This window comes from Ranitomeya imitator, chromosome 4, assembly GCF_032444005.1.
Source record: "Ranitomeya imitator isolate aRanImi1 chromosome 4, aRanImi1.pri, whole genome shotgun sequence".
In the NCBI taxonomy this organism is placed as follows: Eukaryota; Metazoa; Chordata; class Amphibia; order Anura; family Dendrobatidae; genus Ranitomeya; species Ranitomeya imitator.
The window spans coordinates 687,243,974-687,266,174 of NC_091285.1; the positions used below are offsets into that span (position 1 = coordinate 687,243,974).

Consider the following 22,201-nt stretch of genomic DNA (forward strand, 5'->3'; position numbering starts at 1 on the left):
CATTTCTGGCCGCCCGGCCGGAAGCGGTAGTTAAATGCCGCTGTCTGCGTTTGACAGCGGCATTTAACTAGTTAATAGGCACGGGCAGATCGCGATTCTGCTCGCGCCTATTACGGGCACATGTCAGCTGTTCAAAACAGCTGACATGTCCCGGCTTTGATGCGGGCTCACCGCCGGAGCCCGCATCAAAGCAGGGGATCTGACCTCGGTCGTACTATCCCGTCTGAGGTCAGAAAGGGGTTAAATGTTGCAGGGACAATAAATCCATAAATTGGTAGTTGTCACAGAAATAGTATAGGATGTACTCATTCATTTAGTTGCCCATACCGACGCGTTTCTCCCAGGGTAGTCAGCCAGGGTTCATCAGGGGAACAAAAAGGCTTTCGGCGGGCGGCTGCTATGAGCCATATCCCGTCTTGACCGCTCACAATGAAGGGTTACCTACCCGTCCAACTTCCTGTTTAAATATCCTTTGCCGCCATATCAGCATGACTCCGGACCGGATATGACGTTACGCAATGTCACCGGACATCCAGCTGGTGGAGCGCTTCTGAATGCAGGCCATGGCCAAGCTGAAAGTGGGCCACAACAAAGACCCACATCTTCTTGCTTGACCTTCCTGTGTCACAAGAGGTGGACGATGATGAGACACAATTGCCATAAAGTCAGGAGGAGGAGCAGGGTGCACATGTGGAAGACGAGGTGGTGGATGACATAGTGACTGACCCAACCTGGCAGGAGGACATACAGAGTGAGGACAGCAGCACTCATAGAGGAGTCATATCACCCCAACAGGCAGGAAGAAACAGTGTGGTGGCCACAGACAAAAGGTGTGAATCCGTTCCCCATAACACCAACATGAGGGAAGTTGCCATTCCAACTGTTAGATCTTCCCGAGTCTGGTTATTTTTTAATACTCTGCTGATAACCTCAAACAGGCCATTTGCAGTGCCTGCCATGCTCGCATCAGCAGGGGTAGCAAAACTACCAGCCTGACCACCACCAGCATGATCAGGCACATGGCAGAATAGCACCCGACTTTGTTGGCCGAACCCCAGGCTCCAGGAACACTGTCTGCAGGTGAAACCACTGCTTCTTCCACTGTTTTGCATAAAAGCCAATCCCCAGTTCACCGTGCATGTGAAGATGCCTCGTGCCCTGCACCTGTTGTTGCCCACAGTCACTCGAAATGTTGCCTTTTAGGCTAGTTGAGACGGAAGCTTTCCGCAACCTGATGGCAACGGTCGTCCCAAGGTACTCGGTCCCCAGTCGCCACTATGTCTCCCGATGTGCCAAACCAGCATAACACCAGCACATGTCCCACAACATTACCCGTGCCCTCAACAATGCTGTTACTGGGAAAAATCTTTTTCTTCCTGATTACTACAAAATACAACATTCCCTAAAAGCTCAGGATGGCTTAGGATGGCACGTCACATCAGTCAAAAGTGGTACACTCAAAATTAGATGATGGTGCTCCTAAGGAAAATAAAGTATACTGTAGAACAAGGACCTTCGGCACTCAGTAAGTCAGAAAGCACTTATATTCCAAGGTAATTTTCAGTTTAATTCACAGCCGACATGATAGGACAATACAAACATAAATCCAACCAACGTTTTGGCATCACTGCCTTTATCAAGGCTATTAACAGGTATTTAAGCAAAAAATAATAAAATTATTAATATGATTAACATCATCATGAAAAATTGACAAAAGAATGAATACAGCATTATGTCCTGCAGTGAAGTAAACATTACGTCACATTATATTGGTTATGAACGACTGTGTGTTTTTACTAAAGAAGATTAACCGCAATAAAGATGAGAACATCCAAAATATGTTTTTTACAAAAATATCAATCAAGGGTAAATATTACGTGGTGGTCATCTGTTTCTGTTCTTAGGATGATTTTCAAGCAAAGGGTCACTGGTTTGATTTGACGAGCAGCCATAAAAAAGATTCCCCAAGAAAAGAGAAACAGCATCATCCAGCTCATCGATAGCGATCTCTCGGCCATTAAAATTGCCAAACTGCATCATTTTAGTGCAATGACAATTGGAAGAAAACGAAATGAAGTCCATCCATTCAGTCAAAAGACAAGAGGTGGATGTCCAGGCAAAATATTGGAGTCAACAAGTCGGCTTATCCCAAGCTCTATCGGTTCTGCCACGATAAACATGGCAGTGGAGGAGGCTCTTATGCTTCGTAATAGTAAGATCACAGACATCCATGCAAGCACCACGCAATTTACATTACACAAGTCTGGAATGGTTGCCCAAAAAACTCGAAGAAGCCTCTACTTCAATATTGTCATAAGATGCGCAGGCTCGAGTTTGCAAAAAAGTACGAAAAGTTGAGAGTAGAAGATTAGAAACGGATGATTTGAAGCAATGAGACAAAAGTAAATAGACTAGGCTGTGATGGATGCAAATTGGTTTGAAAGAATCAATGGATAAAGGGGCTAATCGAAGAGAAGTTGAAGGAACTGTCAAGTTTGGTAATGCAGGAGCGCAAAGTTTCAGATTAGCAAGCTTCTATTTGATCTGGATACAGTGTGTAACCAGCTGACGGGGTTGTGATCCAATCCCACAGTGAATTGGCGACTGTACAATTATAGCTGCTGCCAGTGCCTCACAATGTTCTGTTGCTTCTGCTGCCTTGCAATGTTCTGCTGCTATGAAGTTCTTGTAGAAGGCCGCCTCTCCTTCCTTTAGTCTGGCCAGAGCAGCTTTGAAGGATGGTATTGGAGAAATCACGGGGGTGAGAGGATGTGGCCCATGCAGTCACTGACCTGGCATCACACTCGCTCACAACTCTGACAGGCAGAGAGACCCCTTTCACTACCACCATTGAAACAGTGAACTGACAGACCACTAGGACTGCCAACAGTTCCTAATTAGATATAAGCATGTTGTGTTAATAGGATTATAAGGGGCCAGAAACCAGCCCCAGTAGCATGGAAAGGTAAATCGATAATACAGATGTGTCGATTCGTAGATCGAGATAAAAGAGCAGCCCAAGGTTAAGTTATATATTTAATCACCTTTAGGACACACTAGACATAATGCTATATATACAATGGTTATACATGTACTGCGGTCAGATATGCAAACACAAATGGGATAGGACAAAAGATATAAGCAGATGGATCATGTCAATTATCGGGTTGATGGTCGACTATGTGTGCGCTGAGCTGCAGGGGGCATGGACGGTCAGTTGTTTTTTAGGTCCTTCACAGCAGGTTACTTGATGTAACCGCTCTTCCAAAGTGGACTGCATGTATGACAGAAAGAGACCACATGGCCTTACATTAGCTTGCATTCCGTTTGAGTCACTGCCCTCCTGCCCTCTAGGCTGAACCTAAGTCCTCTCCCCTTACCTTTAGAAGTTAAAAACTTCAAAACTTAAGATGGGTCATAACTCCATGATAGACAGTTCTAGGGAGGCAGTTGTGGTGCCATCGAATCCGACCATGCCACTGCTACGTGTTGAGACTAAACACATTTTCTGCGATCTGGTTCCTATTAGCCATTCTACGTATCTCCCCACCCTGTGATGTTAGAATGGATTAAAACCCTGAAAGACATTCGGTCCAGTCCAGATATCTCAAAAATGTAACTGGTGTGTGACCAGGATGTATGATAAGTCCATATTCCTTTGAAATCATAGCTGTTGGTAAAAAGAAGTTAGACCGCATGGTACCCACATGGCAAGCAAGCCTATTGTTCTGAAATTAGCTGGCTCAATGTGTGAGATCTGTCACTCACAGCCTTTTGAGGCTTGACCCCCCCCCCCCCCTGCTGAGCAAGGTGTCCTCATTCAGCAGCATGCTGAAGGTGGGTTTATAATCCCATGCCAGATAGGATACAAATGATTGACATGCAATTGTATCTCTCATATTTGCTAATCGGCAAAAGAAAAAAAGTACCCACAGTTATGCATGATGGAGTCAGCATTCTGCTTTGGGGCTATATTTCAGTAGCTGGAAGTGGGGCCTACAAGCTGGTAGCCATGGACTTATTCATGTATCTTGAAGGTGACTGAGATATACAAAGGGTACTGGTGAATAGGTACAATTATGGGGCACAACAAAGGACTTATGGAAAGACAAATACGTATATTTAAAGTAAGTGAGGAACATTACCCCATTACATGCTCTAACCTTCACAATGAAATGCACAGAATGTCTTCAAGGAGTAAAGAAGACCAATAAGGAGTAGCATGAACATCGGTTGCAAATGTGGACATTATTTAATAGACATCGAGTATGGTGCAATGACTTTTGACAATGTAGTGATTACTTACATAAGAGTCATAAATTGCAATTTCCAACTGGGAAAATCCCATCTGTTGAGCAATTATTCTAATTTTCTCTTCTTTCAATTTTGATGTGACAATGGCTCTCCAAGGATCCTTATTTGTTTAACTATATAGTGGATAGCGAGACAGCGAGGAACGTATATTTTACATATGATGTAATCTCTATTGCCGGTCTCTATATATATACGGGGTGTTAGTCTTCTACAGTGATCACAGCAGAGATTGAAGAATACAGAGTAAGTACTGGACATTCATAAAAATTATAGAATATTTACAATATATATGTACAATATGTTCACACTGAGCCTATAGTAAGGGTTGATTTAAGCTGTGTGAATGTAATATTGACTTGTAGACCTTATTGCATTGAATATTGACCTATGAATTTTTCATAGCTATAAAATTGCATTGGTTGCAGTGAACTATGCATGCAAATTAAACCATAGAAATAAGCCAGAGCATAAGGCTGGTTTCACATTTGCGTTTAAATCCGCAGCGTTTAAAACGCATCCACAAGTGGTGAAAAAAACGCATGTAAACGCGTACAAACGATGCGTTTTTTTAGATGCATGCGTTGTCGCATGCGGTTAAAAAAACGCCACGTTTGTACGCGTTTACATGCGTCTTTTCCTGCGTTTGCGCTTTTCGTACGCGTGATGAGAAATTTCACAAGCTGGTTTTTGTTCATTCTGCTTCACAAAAATCGGATTAAAAAGCAATCAAAAATGTCACATGCCCGAAAATTTTACCATTAAAAATGTCAACTCGTCCCGCAAAAAACAAGACCTCACATGACTCTGTGGACCAGAATATGGAAAAATTGTAGCTCTCAAAATAAGGTAATGCAAAAAATATTTTTTGGAATAAAAAGCGTCTTTCAGTGTGTGACAGGTGCGAATCATAAAAATCCACTAGAAAACCCCATTAGGGTTAGGGCTAGGGTTAGGGTTAGGGTTAGGGTTAGGGTTAGGGCTAGGGTTTGGATCCCTTTATCACCTTGATGGTGGGGGGTGGCTTATCAGTGTCTAGACTTGTTTTTTCTCTATTGAAACGCATGCGTTCAAAAACGCAACCAAACGCATGTGCTTAAAAATGCATGCGTTTACATAGACAGCAATGCTTTTTTTTACGCAAACCGTGCGCAATCGAACGCATGCGTTTCCTGGCGGCCAAAAAGACGCTTCTAAAATTACTACATGTTGCATTTCCATGCCAAGCCGCAAGCGACAAAAAGACGCATGCGTCGTCAAACGCGGCAAAACGCGAACAAAAAAAACGCATGCGTTTTTAATGTTAAATATAGAAAAACACGACGCATGCGTTTATATGCGGTACAAACGCTGCAGCAAAAAAAGCAAGTGTGAAACCAGCCTTAGTTCATATATGTGCAATGTTCAAGAACACGTTCACACTTTGGCCATTTCACAGGTAAATTTTCATCGATGGCCTCATTAAATGTTGAATTGAGTGGTCTATTATTTGTATATTCAGATTCTGAAGCCATATGGACTTCATGTGGTCTTCTGAATGTTAAGTTTTTGTACAAAATTTATAGTACACCCTGATAAAATATTTTTAAACTGTGTCACCAAAACAAGTTTGGACACAATTTATAAATTTGATTTTAATTTTGGAACTCAATAATTATTATTTGTTTGTTACAATCCGATATAAATGGGAAGTGGTTGAGATTAGAGTTTTCACTGGTCTTGGCAAGAATGCGGTTTTCTATTACAGCTGAAATCCCACCATGGTCCGGTAGGGACAGTGGCAGAGTCATCATCATCCCCCTGATGTAAAGTGCCCAAACCATGTGTGACGCTTATAAAGTATCACACTCATATACACGTGTAAGAGGATTAGTTGTATGGACATTCCAGTATTTTGTATACTGTATATACCCACATGTCCTATCAATAACAAATCCCATACAGAACCTTCTTCTTTCTACAGGAAATGCTGATTACATTTTTTTTCATTTCCTAGGGTTATTTGGCTAAATAAAGACAAATGATCAGCAAATACATATCTATCCTGGTTCTTGTCCTCTCGCAATGCATTCCTTCCTTATACACCAATGGCTCCCCGTGCAGTCTGGAAGAACCAGAGATGGATGGAATAAGTCAGGCTGGAGATGTAATAATTGGAGTTATATTACCTCTTCATCTGGACATTGTTTATCATCATAACACCTTTACTCAGAGACCCCCGCATACCGTCTGCACCAAGTAAGTAGATGATATATTGATGACTTTTTTTGTAAGTCACAGTTACCCTGACATAAAAAAAATCCATTTGAAATGGCTCCCGCCACACCTGCGCAGTAGCAGCTTTCGGTGTATGTAGAGGTGATCCGATAGCTGGTACTGCGCTTTTTTTTTAACCATATTAATTATATGCACATTACACATGCGATAATGCTGCAGCACAGGGCCAACAGCCGGCACCTGCCCGCAGAAGATTGTTTTTTTTAGTATGTACTGATGTGCTCAAAAGTTTATATACCCTTGCAGAATCTTTGCTTCCTTGGTCTATTTTTTCAGAGAAAAGGGTCATTTGGATGTTTTGGGCTGTCATTATGATAGAAAACACAGTAATTTGACAATAAATAGTAACATAGTAACATAGTTATTTTATTTGACAATAAATGGCTTCACTTAACCACTAACCATGAGTGGAGAAAACGTTTTGGTGCTCTCGATCATATTCTCTGAAAAAAGGCCAAGAAAGCAAAAATTCTGCTGGGGTATGCAAACTTTTGAACAAAACTATATATATAATATTCATTATGTAAACTAAGGGCCAGGGTCTTGAGGAATCAGTGACCTTTCATCAGTCTGCATTACGAATACCTAAGCAGAGCACCACATGAAGTTCCTCCACAGGCCGCCCCGGGGCGCAAGTATATCATTAACTCAAAACTGAAAATAAAGATTACACATCAACCACAAGACGGATTTCATCACCAGGTATCATTGTAATCAGTATAATGGCCCCGACATGACAGTGTTTGTAGGTTACTGTGCACAATCCTGTAGACAGGTTCCCTTTAACACTTTAAATTTGCAGACTTCCAATCCTACTAACGATAACATCTGTAAGGAGATTGTATGGCCTCCCCGTGTTGGTGTGGGTCTCCACTCACATCCCAAGGTTGAACTTAAAAGGTTGAAAAAGGGTCAGCAAAATAAAAAATATGGGTTCATCAAGAGTGCAAATAAATGATGACTATCCTCATTCAGCTAAAATGTTCCTTTTTGGTGACACCTAGTTGGAAACATCTTATATGGCATGAATGCAATTAATGAAGCATTAATATTTGAAAAGATTTTGCACTTTCTGAACATGTTGACTTTTTCTTCCATCTTAAGGTTTAGTTTAGAAAGCTACCAGCAGCTCCAATCGGTGATATTTGCAATTGAAGAAATTAACAACAACCATGAGCTTCTCCCGAATCTTACATTGGGTTTCCAAGCCTATGATTCTTGCATTGCTGTCCAGAACAGTTTAGCAGGGATGTCCCAAATGATAACAGGACAGAGTAAAGCTATCCCTAACTACAGGTGTCTTGCGGACATTCCCTTGAGCTCTGTGATTGCCCATTCTTCATCCACACATTCTGTTCTCATGGCTCATATTCTGGGAATTCTCAGATACCCTCAGGTAAGGTATTGCTAGTAACTTGGTCTAAGAAAGAAATCAATCAAAATTTTGATAGATTCAAAATAGTATTTGGAATGTAAAACTGGGCATGGAGAGGTCAACTAGACGACGAGAAGATCCTCTGGTTGACTTGGACTCTGAAATGATAAAGAAGGTCAGCTACATAGAGCAAATCCATTGTCAAAGTGCATTATATTTTAAGTTGTTATTTCTAATTTGTATTCATATTTGCTGATTCCATGGCCAGTGTGTGCAATAAGTTACTTGAATGTAAAAAAGAAACTGATTCAGAGAACCATATCTTTGGCCAACCGATGGCATGATGTTACCATACAGAGACATTAAGAGTCTATGAATATTGTACTGCAGTTATCTGTCTATGGTTTAAGCAAAATACTGTTTAAAAATCTTTAATCATTTGCTGAGAAATCATAATTGTTTAGTTACATTTCTAATTTTACCATTTTTTAATAGAAAAAAGTGCAAAATTTTCAAAAATAGTGCAAAAAAAATAAATAAGATAAAGATTAGAAATGGGAAGCAAAATTCAAACTAATTTTTATTTTTTGGCTTTCATGAGAAGAGTAAGTAATAAGAGATGTCATTGTAAGAATTTCACTCACTTTCAGGCCGCTGGTAGCGTTCACACAGGTACAAGTCTCTTGGTGAAAACAGGATGTTTACTGGAGATTGCAAAACTTCCAGATGAAATGAAACAAACAGCCTTCTTCGACTTAAAAAGTACTAACAAACAAACTGATGTCCATCCAGTAAGTGGATTCACCCGTCTAAAGTGAAGTTCTTCTTCCAGACTCTGGTCAGGTCTGAAGTGATGAGCGAGTGTATTCGTTACTCGGGTTTTCTCGAGCACGCTCAGGTGACCTTCGAATATTTATGACTACTCGGAGATTTAGTTTTCATCATGGCAGCTGAATGATTTACAGCTACTAGCCAGCTTGATTACAGGTGGGGATCCCATAGCAACCAGGCTCATATCCCATAGCAACCCACATGTGCTCAGGCTGGGTAGTAGCTGTAAATCATTCAGCTGCCGGATGAAAACTAAATCACTGAGCAGTCATAAATACTCGGAGGTCAACCGAGCGTGCTCGGGAAAACTCGAGCAATGAGTATACTCGCTCATCACTAATGAGCAGCACACACAAGGTCTTTTTTCACCTTGCACACAAAAACCCTGAAAGAGGCAGCTGGGCTGCCTTAACTAGGCCATTCCAAGGCCTGGAACTGAACATATTAGAATAGACAATCCCTCCATGCTTTAGTGGACGTCCCTAAAAGCCGAACCCATAATACAGGACCATCAAAAAACTTCTCAGCACTCTCTGTCCTGGTGCCTGCTTTTCTGGGTCCTACATCACTGAGGCTAGGTACCTTGGTGACACGCACACTCCATCCAGGATCATACAACATATACACCTTATTTCTACAGGGATCACCTATCAAACTATAGGTAAAAGAGATTGGGTGTAAAGTATTGAATTAAGTGTTTTGCTAAAAGAAAAACCCAAGAAAGATAGGGGCAGTCACTAGTGCAATATTCTCTGAACCAGTATGGTAGTAATGTGGTAAATAGTGGTACTAACCTGTAAGAATTGTGCAGAGAATAGACAAAATTCTATGAGTGAATGTTTTGGGGACTTATACACCTATTCACACATGTGTACACTGATGCTCCGTATGCTGTGAATCTGCACTTCCCACATTATTGAAATAAAAGCAACACATTTTCGTGCAAAATTTGCACCATCATAAGGTCCTTATTTTCTACATATGATTCTGCCTCCACTAGAAAGAAATGAACCGGATGTCACCCTGTTGTTGGGTGTCTGGGAACCAGGGGCTCCTTCCCTGTCCCTAATGCTAGGGGTGTCCTAGCTCACCCTGTTCCCCCAATTACTTCTGATGGTGAAGACGCCAGAGCCACATATATTACATTAGCTGCTGAATCCTTTCTCAGTAAGTACTCTACCCCCACCAAGTGAAAATTGCAGTAGTAGTGTAGTGTAATTATTATTATTATTATTATTTATTTATATAGCACCATTGATTCCATGGTGCTGTACATGAGAAGGGGTTACATACAAGTTACAGATATCGCATACAAACTAACAATGACAGACTGATGCAGAGGGGCGAGGACCCTGCCCTTGGGGCTTACATTCTACAGGATTATGGGGAAGGAGACAGTAGGTTGAGGGTTGCAGGAGCTCCGGTGTTGGTGAGGCGGTAGCTTCGATAGTGATGAGGCGGCAGCGGTGTTAGTGCAGGCTGTAGGCTTTCCTAAAGAGATGATACACCAACCAGGTAATACACCAACCAGGCTAACAAGGTAATACGAACAGGGATAATTGAAAATGCTAAACATACAAATATACACACATATAACAGAGGAATACAAAGGGGAGTGGTGGACAGGGTTAAATCAAAGTAGGAGAATAAGGGAAATTATCACACACCCAAAACCAACAATCAACAGTCACAGATAAATTCATCAAATGCCTTCTGCAATACCAACCACCAACAACCTCCAGCCATCTAGCAAAAGCAAGCTCTGACACTGAGTGCTAGCCAGTGTCCAGATAATACAGAAGAGGAGAGTGGCTAACAGTGAACATCTGAGAGCCGCAGGAAAGCTTCTAGGAGCTCTGCACTGAGCAGATTAACCCCTGCACTGATGAAAGAAACCTGATCCATTCAATATTAAATTGAAGTGCTTCTAATCAGTGCAAGAGTAGGACAAATCAGAAGCTGTCATTATGGTAAACCATGACACCTGATGATAGTGCAAAACCGGCACCAAAATTTGTTGTTTAAAGCAGAGACATAACTAAGAAAGATGAACCTTGTTATGGTTCAAAAACTGCAACAAAATGTGTTGTTTTTATTCCAATAAAGCTCTTCATTTGCACATCAAGCTATACTTTGATGACACTTTAGATGTCAGTGCTCATCAATATGTTGTTTCATTTTATAACAAGTGTTTCCTGAACTTTTCACCTTAATCCCTCTGGAAAAAAAATCTGTCTGCACAATCCTTATCTTCAACTAATAATGCATAATGCAAACAAAATCCTTAAGGTACCGTCACACTGAACGATATCGCTAGCGATCCGTGACGTTGCAGCGTCCTGGCTAGCGATATCATTCAGTTTGACACGCAGCAGCGATCAGGATCGTCGGTCGCTGCAGAAAGTCCAGCACTTTATTTCGTCGCTGGACTCCCTGCATACATCGCTGAATCGGCGTATGTGACGCCGATTCAGCGATGTCTTCACTGGTAACCAGGGTAAACATCGGGTTACTAAGCGCAGGGCCGCGCTTAGTAACCCGATGTTTACCCTGGTTACCAGCGTAAAAGTAAAAAAAAACAAACACTACATACTTACCTTCCGCTGTCTGTCCCCGGCGCTGTGCTTCTCTGCACTGGCTGTGAGCGCCGGCCAGCCGGAAAGCACAGCGGTGACGTCACCGCTCTGCTTTCCGGCCGCTGTGCTCACAGTCAGTGCAGGAAAGCACAGCGCCGGGGACAGACAGCGGAAGGTAAGTATGTAGTATTTTTTTTTTTTACTTTTACGCTGGTAACCAGGGTAAACATCAGGTTACTAAGCGCGGCCCTGCGCTTAGTAACCCAATGTTTACCCTTGTTACCAGGGGACCAGCATCGTTGGTCACTGGAGAGCTGTCTGTGTGACAGCTCTCCAGCGACCAAACAGCGACGCTGCAGCGATCGACATCATTGTCGGTATCGCTGCAGCGTCGCTTAGTGTGACGGTACCCTTAATGTCATACAGCACAACTTAGGACCCTCGACTATGTTTCAACCACAATCTAAACAGTTGTCTGTGTCACACAAGGCTTAGAGGAGATAACACATAGTATGAAAGAATGCCCCACCAGCAAAAAAAAAAAGGTCAACGTCTGATGGCTGGAAAACCTATCGTTTGTTGACTTGATTCTGATTTATTTATATTGCAAATTTAAAATGTAACCTAAGAATCACTTAGGTTAGGAATCCATGCCAAAATCTGTGTCACATGTCCAATGTGTGAAGTCCACAAGATATTAGAAATATTCGTAAATTAGATGGCATTAGAGTTGGTGCAAATCTATTCACACGACCCAGTCCATCGGCCATGAAAGAAATCTCTGTGCGCTGGGTGAGAGTTGTGAGAACCACCTCTTATCTGATGGCATCTGTGATTATTCTTCAGATGCACATTGTTGTATCATAATGCCAATTCTGAGTGGTGTACATAAACACCTTCAGTAGAACAACGTTGACATGCATTCTCATCTCTAAACATTATTTTCTGCACAGATCAGTCATTTTTCCACAAGCCCCCTTCTTAGTGATCGAAAAAAGTTCCCCTCTTTCTTCAGAACTGTTCCTAGTGATGTTTTTCAGTCCAAAGCTCTTGCTCAGCTGATTTTGCATTTTGGATGGACTTGGATAGGGCTTCTTGCTGTGGAAAGTGATTATGGCCAAGAAGGAATTCAACTTGTTAGAAAAGAAATTGTTAAAGCTGGAGCATGTGTTGCCTTCGCAGAAACTATTATCACAAGCCGTCTGGATCGCAATGCTCCACACATTGTCAATATATTGAAACAATCTTCAGCCAGAGTTGTGGTTGTCTTCTGTAAAGACATAGACTTGTTCCCAATATTGATGGAGATGGTAAAACAGGATGTTGCCCAATTGATATTTGTTGCAAGTGAAGTCTTGGCAACCTCAACATTCTTCGAAGGAATGAGTGCAAGCCTTGTTATGGGCATGATTGGTGTAGCTCTCAACAGCGGGACAATTCCTGGACTTCAAAATTTCCTTAACAAAGTTCATCCCTCCATGCCCTTGGGAGGAAAATGGGCAAAAATACTCTGGGAGCTAACTTTTAATTGTGAATTTTTAAAGGAGAACATTACCAGTTCTATGACTTCTTCAGTAAAGCAATGCACAGGAGCAGAAGACCTCAAGAGCGTTACTAACCGTTACACCAACGTTGGCAGTTTACGAGTCACATACAAAGCTTATATAGCAGTGCAGATAATTGCCAAAGCTTTGGAAGACCTGAAATATTATCAAATTAAGGGTCTTCACCAGACATGTGCTGACATTTTCAAGTTTAAGCCTTGGCAGGTATTTAATACTTTATGTGAAGAATGTAAAAACTAAATTGAAAAGTTGAGTAGTAATTACTAGAGATGTGAAAATTTGTTCAACGTGAATTGAATTTGCCGAGAATTTTGCAAAACAAAATTCAGATTCTCCTTAATTTTAATTTTTTGCCAATTCACTAGATTTAAAATAATGAAATAATTATGTCTGATATTTTCCTGAATTGTAGAGGGACAGTAAAAGGATTAATTAAAAAATAAATACATTTCATAACGCTGATTACATGTCCCGTCGCTGAAGCCTAACCGTCGGGTTCTTCGCACTGTCCAGCCTCTTTTTTTCCAATGTCCAGAGCCGAGTAAGCCTCGAAATAACATCACTAGTTGTAACATCATGGTGTTATGACCTGAATTGATGTGAATTTACCAGGCTTTCAAGGATGCACGGCATAACATTGTGACAAGAAATGTGTGCTTGGCTCTGAGCATAGGAACAAAGAAATAGGACAGGTGAGTGGCAAAGATCTTTTTTTTATATACCCCACATTTGTTATGCACTTCGATGTGAGAAAAGTAATAATAATAATAAGGAACATTCAATATGCATCAAATAACTTCAATGTAAATCACATTTTTCTGGCAAATTTATGCAAACTTACAAATTCAAGTCTTTAAAAAAATTGAATGCTCTTAAATTTTCATGTACAAAACTCCCTCAGAAAATTTGTTTGACTATTAAAAGTTAGCAAATTATATTTGAGTAACATTAAATTGTACCAGAATTTCACAAAAATTGTCTAGTTAAATTAGGATTTTTTTGTAATTAGCTTCTTTGAGGTTTCAGCAAATGCTGGGGGCCAACAATTTTCTGCACCATAAAAAGCTAATAAATTGTTTAAAAATAAAAATAAAACACTGTGATACATGTCGAGTTCCCACCACTGCACAGAGGGAATCTCGAGCCACCTCCGCTACGGTCTCCCATTCTCCTCCAACTGCAGTGGAGCCTGCTCAGCAGAGACGTCGGTCCTAGTGTCTGGCTCAGGCAGATACTGTGCGCTTGGTTACTGCTGATCTTCCAGGCTCAGCCATTGTAACCAGCACTGTTCAGCGGCGAGCAGACGCTCCTGGGACTAAGTCCTGCTTTTCCTCTACTGAGCATGCCCAAGGGACGACCTCTCATTGGAGGTCGGGGGTCACATGCTCAGGTCCTATAGCTGCCCCTATTGGACCACTAGAAAGGTCCTGGAGACCTTCATCTAAATAAGGTTTGCATGGCCGCACGGCCATGCGCTAGTATAATTCAGTATTTGTGGATGTATGCCTGTTCTGGAGAAAGCTCCGAATCATTCCCATCCCTAGAGTTGTTGAATGCTCACGAGTGTTGTAGCTGTCTAGCGCCAGATAGTGCCATCCAGCACCAGGCACAAAATATACTGCGTCTATCCTGCAGTGACCGCCGCTGGGTGGGAACTCCAGTTTGATTCCAGCATCTGACTCAGGGCATCCTCAGGCGCAGGCTCAAAAGCCACCGAGGGTCAGAGCGGGATCAATCACCAGCATAGTGGGGGTGAGTTGCAGGGATCCCACTAGTATCCAATTGCTGCATCCTGTGAATGCTAACAGTGTACAGCATTATCTTTAATCCCGGTGACTCTGTGAAGCAACAGAGTTCGCTCCTATACAGACCGGGTGACGGTACACGTGCCTATTCAGGCATAGTACCGCCATATAGTGCTGCCATTTACTAGCAGCAGGTTCCACTCCTGAATGGTGGACCCTGGGCTGCGAACGCACCTATACTATCTCTATATTTACTTGGTGCGTTCCACCAGCCCTAACACACTGTATTCTCAACTCACCACTCACCTCTATGGCCCATCACTCATCATGATCACCTTTCCTGTCCTTGACACATCTTTTGATTTCTGCCACTCATGCTGAAATCTCCAGGCACCACTGAGTCGGGACTTCCGGGTATGTTGCTGCCCGAGATAGTTCTGCACATGTGCGTGCCAGGTCATTGTGGAGGGTCCAGACAGTTTAGCAGTAAGATAAGTATAAAGATCTTTTTTATTACTTTTTTAAAATTCTGTTTTTTATGCTGTGAGGTCTAGATAGACCCCAAAACATAATAAGAGATGTTAAAAACCCATGTGAATAGACAAATTCAATTTTTTTCCAATTTGCTTATCTCTACTGGCCATGAACAGATGAAAGTTTCTCAGTCTTGAATTAATTAAAAATTTCCTAATTTTTCAATTTGACATCTATAAGTTCAAGAACTTATAGATATGACACACAACTACGTTATTTTAATTAAAATTATAAATGTTATTTATTACTAGTGTTGAGCGATACCTTCCGATATTTGAAAGTATCGGTATCGGATTGTATCGGCCGATATCCGAAAAATATCGGATATCGCCGATACCGATACCCGATACCCGATACCAATACAAGTCAATGGGACACAAATATCGGAAGTGATCCTGGAATGGTTCCCAGGGTCTGAAGGAGAGGAAACTCCTCCTTCAGGCCCTGGGATCCATATTCATGTAAAAAATAAAGAATAAAAATTAAAAATATGGATATACTCACCCCTCCGGCGGACCCTGGACCTTAGCGGTGTAACCGGCAGCCTCCGTTCCTAAGAATGCAGGGTGAAGGACCTTCGATGACGTCGCGGCTTGTGATTGGTCGCATGACCGCTCATGTGACCGCTCACGCAACCAATCACAAGCCGCGACGTTATCGCAGGTCCTTCACTCGCTCATTCTTAGGAACGGAGGCTGCCGGTTGCAGCGGTTACAACCAGGGCGCGTCCGAGGGCGAGTATATCCATATTTTTTATTTTTATTCTTTATTTTACACATGAATATTCATCCCAATCCCGATTCCTGATATCGCAAAAATATCGGAACTCGGTATCGGAATTCCGATACCGCAAATATCGGCCGATACCCGATACTTGCAGTATCGGAATGCTCAACACTATTTATTACACATTCTGAAGAATAAAAACACCAACAGAAATATTATCCTCAGCAAGAATACAATTTACAGGACGTGGGGTTGTGACACAATATATCATATATACAGTGGCTTGCGAAAATATACACCCCATTGGAATTTTCCAGGTTTTTCTACCTCACAACCTGGAATTTCACTGGTTTTTTTAGGGTTTGCATCAGTTTATGTAAAGAACATGCCTACAGCTGTGAACATGTGGTTTTCTTTTTAATGTGAGGTAAACAACAAATAGGACAAAATTACTGAAAATGTCAGTGTGCATAAGTATTCACCTCCCCACAGTCAGTACTTTGTAGAGCCCCATTATGCAGCAATTATGTTACGAATCATTATGGGATTGGTGGCAGCTCTCGGTCTGCTGAAATGTAAATGTTTTTCCTTTTGTTCAAGCAAGAGTCCATGTCAGTCTCTTGGTGGCAGTTCTTTTAGACTGGTCAGATGATGTTGGTTGGTAACCACTCCCACCTCCAATTAGTCACATGACCCATTAGCTGATGGTTGGTTATAGACTTTTCTTCTGTGCAGACCAGCTAGGTGTGTGGAACTATCCTGTGCCGGGGGTGTTGCTGCTGTTTGCGTTCTGATTCCTGGTGCCGTTTTCTCTGCTGCTGTGTAGCTTAGCGGCAGAGCCTGAGCTGAATATTCTCTTTTTTATCTATCCCCTGTTTGTCTCTTCCCCTGTGTGTTACCATCTGCAGTAGTGAGGCTAGTGCACTAGCCAGGGTTAGTAGAGGTGAAAGTCAGGGATTAGGCACGTGATGGTAGCGGGAGGGGACCCTCATAGAACGTTAGGGAAGATTACGGACAGGCACAGGTTGGTGACAGGAGGTGTCCCATCCTTCGCTCCCAACCTTTAGGGCCTTACTCTTCTTTTTCCATCCTATCGTATTCATTTGCTGTGTCATTTGCTGGATTTACCCGTGTTCGAGTGTGACAATTTTCAGCTGCAAGTCGCTTTCGATAAATCTCTATAAGCTTTTTCATCTGGAATTTTTGCCAATTCCTCAAGGCACAACTGCTCCAGCTCCTTCAATTTAGACTCACTTGGTGAACAGTAATCTTCAAGTCGGACCACACATTCTCAATTGGTTTAAGGTCTTGGGTTTGACTCAGCCACTCCAAAACATTTACACATTTGCCCTTAAACCCCTTGAGTGTTGCTTTAGCAGTATGCTTTGCCTTGTTTAGTTATTGTCTTGCTGGAAGGTGAACCTCCATCCCAGTCTCAGATCACTGACAGACTGAAACAGGTTTTGCTCAATAATATCTGTTGTGAATTCAGCTTTTGGGCTCCCTCCAGTGGTTGTAGAGGGTAATGCAGTTGGGCCTGGATTGCAGGAGTGGACATGTGTATCTACTAATTGCAGGACTGACTGGGGTATATAGCTTTGCAGGATCCTTTAGTCAGTGCCAGTTGTCCATTGTTCTTGAAGGATTCACTTCCCTGCTGGTCTCTCCAGTTTGCTGTGTCTTTCTACAAAGATAAGTCCTGGCTTTGTTTTTGCTGTCCACCTGCAGTGGACCTTATAGTTCTGTGCATTTTCATGTTTTTGTCCTGTCCAGCTGGGTCTGTGAAGGATTTTTTGCAGTCTAGCTATTTCTCTGGAGATGCAGATATACCCCCCATGTCTTTAGTCAGATGTGGTGTTCCGTATTTTCTGCGGTGGATATTTTTCTAGTGTTTATATACTGACCGCATAGTACTCTGTTCTATTCTTTCTTTTTAGCTAGTATGGCCTCCTATGCTAAAATCTGATTTCATATCTGCGTATGTTTTTTCCTCTCCTCTCACAGTCAATATTTGTGGGGGGCTATCTATCCTTTGGGGATTTTCTCTGAGGCAAGATAGGTTTCCTGTTTCTGTCTTTAGGGGTAGTTAGATCTTAGGCTGTGTCGAGGGGTCTAGGGAGTGTTAGGTACCCCCCACGGCTACTTTTAGTTGTGCTTCTAGGTTCAGGGTTTGCGGTCAGTACAGGGACCACCTTCTCCAGAGAATGTCTCATGCTGCTCCAAGGCCACCAGATCAGGGTCTGTTCCTCCCTCTTTACCTCTGGGTGGCTATGGACTCTAGTATTAACATGAATATTCAGGAGTTGGTTTCTCGGGTGGATCAGCTTGCTGCTAGGGTACAGGGAATTTCAGATTTCATTGTTCAGACTCCTGCCTTAGAGCCTAAGATTCCCACTCCTGATTTGTTCTTTGGTGACAGATCCAAATTTTTGAGTTTCAAAAATAACTGTAAACTGTTTTTTGCATTAAGACCCCGGTCTTCTGGTGATCCTATTCAGCAGGTTAAAATCATCATATCTCTGCTGCGTGGTGACCCACAGGATTGGGCATTTTCCCTGGAATGTGGCAATCCTGCTTTGCTTAATGTTGATTCGTTCTTTCAGGCATTGGGGTTGTTGTATGATGAGCCTAATTCTGTGGATCAGGCTGAGAAAATCTTGTTAGCCCTGTGTCAAGGTCAAGAAGCGGCAGAATTGTTTTGCCAGAAATTTAGAAAATGGTCTGTACTGACTAAATGGAATGAGGATGCCTTGGCGGCAATTTTCAGAAAGGGTCTTTCTGAATCCGTTAAAGATGTTATGGTAGGGTTCTCCACGCCTGCTGGTCTGAGTGATTCAATGTCTCTAGCCATTCAGATTGATCGGCGCTTGCGCGAGTGCAAAATTGTGCGTGCTGTGGCGTTGTCCTCTGAGCGGAGCCCTGAGCCTATGCAGTGTGATAGGATTTTGTCTAGAGCTGAACGTCAAACATTCAGGCGTCAGAATAGGTTGTGTTTTTACTGCGGCGATTCTGCTCATGTTATTTCTGATTGCCCTAAGCGTACTAAGAGAATCACTAGTTCTGTTGCCATCAGTACTATACAACCTAAATTTCTGTTATCTGTGACCTTGATCTGCTCATTATCATCATTTTCTGTCATGGCATTTGTGGATTCAGGCGCCGCTCTGAACTTAATGGACTTAGAATTTGCCAGACGTTGTGGTTTTCCCTTGCAGCCCTTGCAGAACCCTATTCCTTTGAGGGGCATTGATGCTACACCGTTGGCTAAAAATAAACCTCAGTTTAGGACACAGCTGACCATGCGCATGGCACCAGCCCATCAGGAAGATTGTCGTTTTCTGGTGTTGCATAATTTGCATGATGATATTGTGCTGGGTTTTCCATGGTTGCAGCTACATAATCCGGTGTTAGATTTGAAATCCATGTCTGTGACTAGTTGGGGTTGTCAGGGGGTTCATGATCAGGTTCCTTTGATGTAAATCTCCTCTTTCCCCTCTTCTGAAGTTCCTGAGTTTTTTGTCTGACTTCCAGGATGTATTCGATGAGCCTAAATCCAGTTCCCTTCCACCGCATAGGGACTGTGATTGTGCTATTCATTTGATTCCAGGTTGTAAGTTCCCTAAGGGTCGACTTTTCAACCTGTCTGTGCCTGAACATACCGCCACGCGGAGCTATATTAAGGAGTCTTTGAAGAAAGGGCATATTCGGCCATCCTCTTCACCGTTGGGAGCGGGGTTCTTTTTTGTTGCCAAGAAGGATGGCTCCTTGAGACCCTGTATTGATTATCGCCTCTTGAATAAGATCACGGTCAAATTTCAATACCCCTTGCCTTTGCTTACTGATTTGTTTGCTAGCATTAAGGGGGCTAACTGGTTTACTAAGATTGACCTTCGAGGGGCATATAATCTTATTCGTATCAAGCAGGGTGACGAATGGAAAACTGCATTTAATACGCCTGAAGGCCATTTTGAATACCTTGTGATGCCATTCGGACTCTCTAGTGCCCCATCTGTGTTCCAATCCTTCATGCATGATATCTTTCGGAGTTATCTTGATAAATTCATGGTTGTATATTTGGATGATATTTTGATTTTTTCTGATGATTGGGAGTCTCATGTGAAACAGGTCAGGATGGTATTTCAGATCCTCCGTAATAATGCTTTATTTGTGAAGGGGTCAAAGTGCCTCTTTGGAGTGCAGAAGGTTTCTTTTTTGGGTTTCATTTTTTCTCCCTCATCTATAGAAATGGATCCGGTTAAGGTTCAGGCCATTCATGATTGGATTCAGCCCACATCTGTGAAGAGCCTTCAGAAATTCATGGGCTTTGCTAATTTTTATCGTCGTTTCATTGCCAACTTCTCCAGTGTGGTTAAACCTCAGACCGATTTGACCAAAAAAGGCGCTGATGTGACGAATTGGTCCTCCGCGGCTGTTTCTGCCTTTCACGAGCTTAAACGCCGATTTACTTCTGCCCCTGTGTTGCGTCAGCCAGATGTTTCTCTTCCATTTCAGGTTGAGGTTGACGCGTCTGAGATTGGGGCAGGGGCCGTTTTTTCTCAGAGGAGTTCTGATGGTTCCTTGATGAAACCGTGTGCCTTCTTTTCTCGGATGTTTTCGCCTGCGGAACGCAATTATGATGTCGGCAATCGGGAGTTGTTGGCTATGAAGTGGGCATTTGAGGAGTGGCGACATTGGCTTGAGGGGGCCAAGCACCGTATTGTGGTCCTGACGATCATAAGAATCTGATTTACCTCGAGTCTGCCAAACGGCTGAATCCTAGATAGGCTCGATGGTCCCTGTTTTTCTCCCATTTTGATTTTGTTGTCTCGTACATTCCTGGTACTAAGAATGTTAAGGCAGATGCCCTCTCTAGGATTTTTTTTCCTGATTCCCCTGGGGTTCTTGAGCCGGTCGGCATTTTGAAGGAAGGGGTGATTCTTTCTGCCATCTCCACCGGTTTTGCGACGGGTTCTTCAGGAATTTCAGGCTGATAAGCCTGACCGCTGTCCTGTGGGAAAACTGTTTGTTCCTGATAGATGGACTACTAAAGTGAATTCTGAGGTTCATTGTTCTGTGTTGGCTGGCCATCCTGGGATTTTTGGTACCAGAGACTTGGTTAGTAGGTCCTTTTGGTGGCCTTCTTTGTCGTGGGATGTGCGTTCTTTTGTGCAGTCCTGTGGGCTAAGCCTTACTGTTCCCGTGCTAGTGGGTTGCTTTTGCCATTACCGGTCCCCGAGAGGCCCTGGACACATATTTCTATGGATTTTATTTCCGATCTTCCTGTTTCCCAAAGAATGTCGGTTATCTGGGTTGTCTGTGACTGATTTTCTAAGATGGTTCATTTGGTGCCTTTGCCTAAATTGCCTTCTTTTTCTGATTTGGTTCCGTAATTTTTACAGCATGTGGTGCATTTGCATGGTATTCCGGAGAATATTGTGTCCGACATAGGTTCCCAATTTGTTTCTAGGTTTTGGCGGACCTTTTGTGCCAAGCTGGGCATTGATTTGTCTTTTTCTTCTGCATTTCATCCTCAGACAAATGGCCAGACTGAGCGAACTAATCAGACCTTGGAGACCTATTTGAGATGCTTTGTGTCTGCTGATCAGGATGATTGGGTGGCTTTTTTGCCATTGGCCGAGTTTGCCCTTAATAATCGGGCTAGTTCGGCTACTTTGGTTTCGCCTTATTTTTGTAATTTTGGTTTTCATCCTCGTTTTTCTTCTGGGCAGGTTGAGCCTTCTGACCTTCCTGGTGTGGATTCTGTGGTCAACAGGTTGCAGCAGATTTGGGCTTATGTGGTGGACAATTTGGTGCTGTCTCAGGAGGAGGCTCAACGTTTTGCTAATCGTCGTCGGTGTCTTGGTTCCCGGCTTCGGATTGGGGATCTGGTTTGGTTATCTTCCCGTCATGTTCCTATGAAGGTTTCTTCCCCTAAGTTTAAGCCTCGATTTATTGGTCCTTATAGGATTTCTGAGATTATTAATCCGGTGTCCTTTTGCCTGGCGCTTCCGGCCTCATTTGCTATTCATAATGTCTTCCATAAATCTTTGTTGCGGAAATATGTGGAGCCCGTTGTTCCCTCTGTTGATCCTCCGGCCCCTGTATTGGTCGATGGGGAGTTGGAATATGTTGTTGAGAAGATTTTGGATTCTCGTTTTTCGAGGCGGAAGCTTCAGTACCTTGTCAAGTGGAAGGGTTATGGCCAGGAGGATAATTCTTGGGTTTCTGCCTCTCATGTCCATGCCGTTGATTTGGTTCGTG

The 22,201-nt window shown here is 42.7% G+C and overlaps 1 protein-coding gene across 1 annotated transcript in view; it reads left to right on the forward strand.

The window, feature by feature from the left end:
- Positions 1-1,581: 1,581 nt before the first annotated feature.
- Positions 1,582-22,201, forward strand: part of LOC138674707 (extracellular calcium-sensing receptor-like) — a 31,724-nt gene continuing 11,104 nt past the window's right edge. Inside the window, exons 1-5 of the mRNA XM_069762523.1 lie at positions 1,582-1,652; positions 7,693-7,984; positions 8,614-8,754; positions 8,796-8,861; positions 12,324-13,139. Coding sequence (XP_069618624.1) covers positions 1,582-1,652; positions 7,693-7,984; positions 8,614-8,754; positions 8,796-8,861; positions 12,324-13,139 — 1,386 coding nt within the window. The remainder of the gene's footprint in view (positions 1,653-7,692; positions 7,985-8,613; positions 8,755-8,795; positions 8,862-12,323; positions 13,140-22,201) is intronic.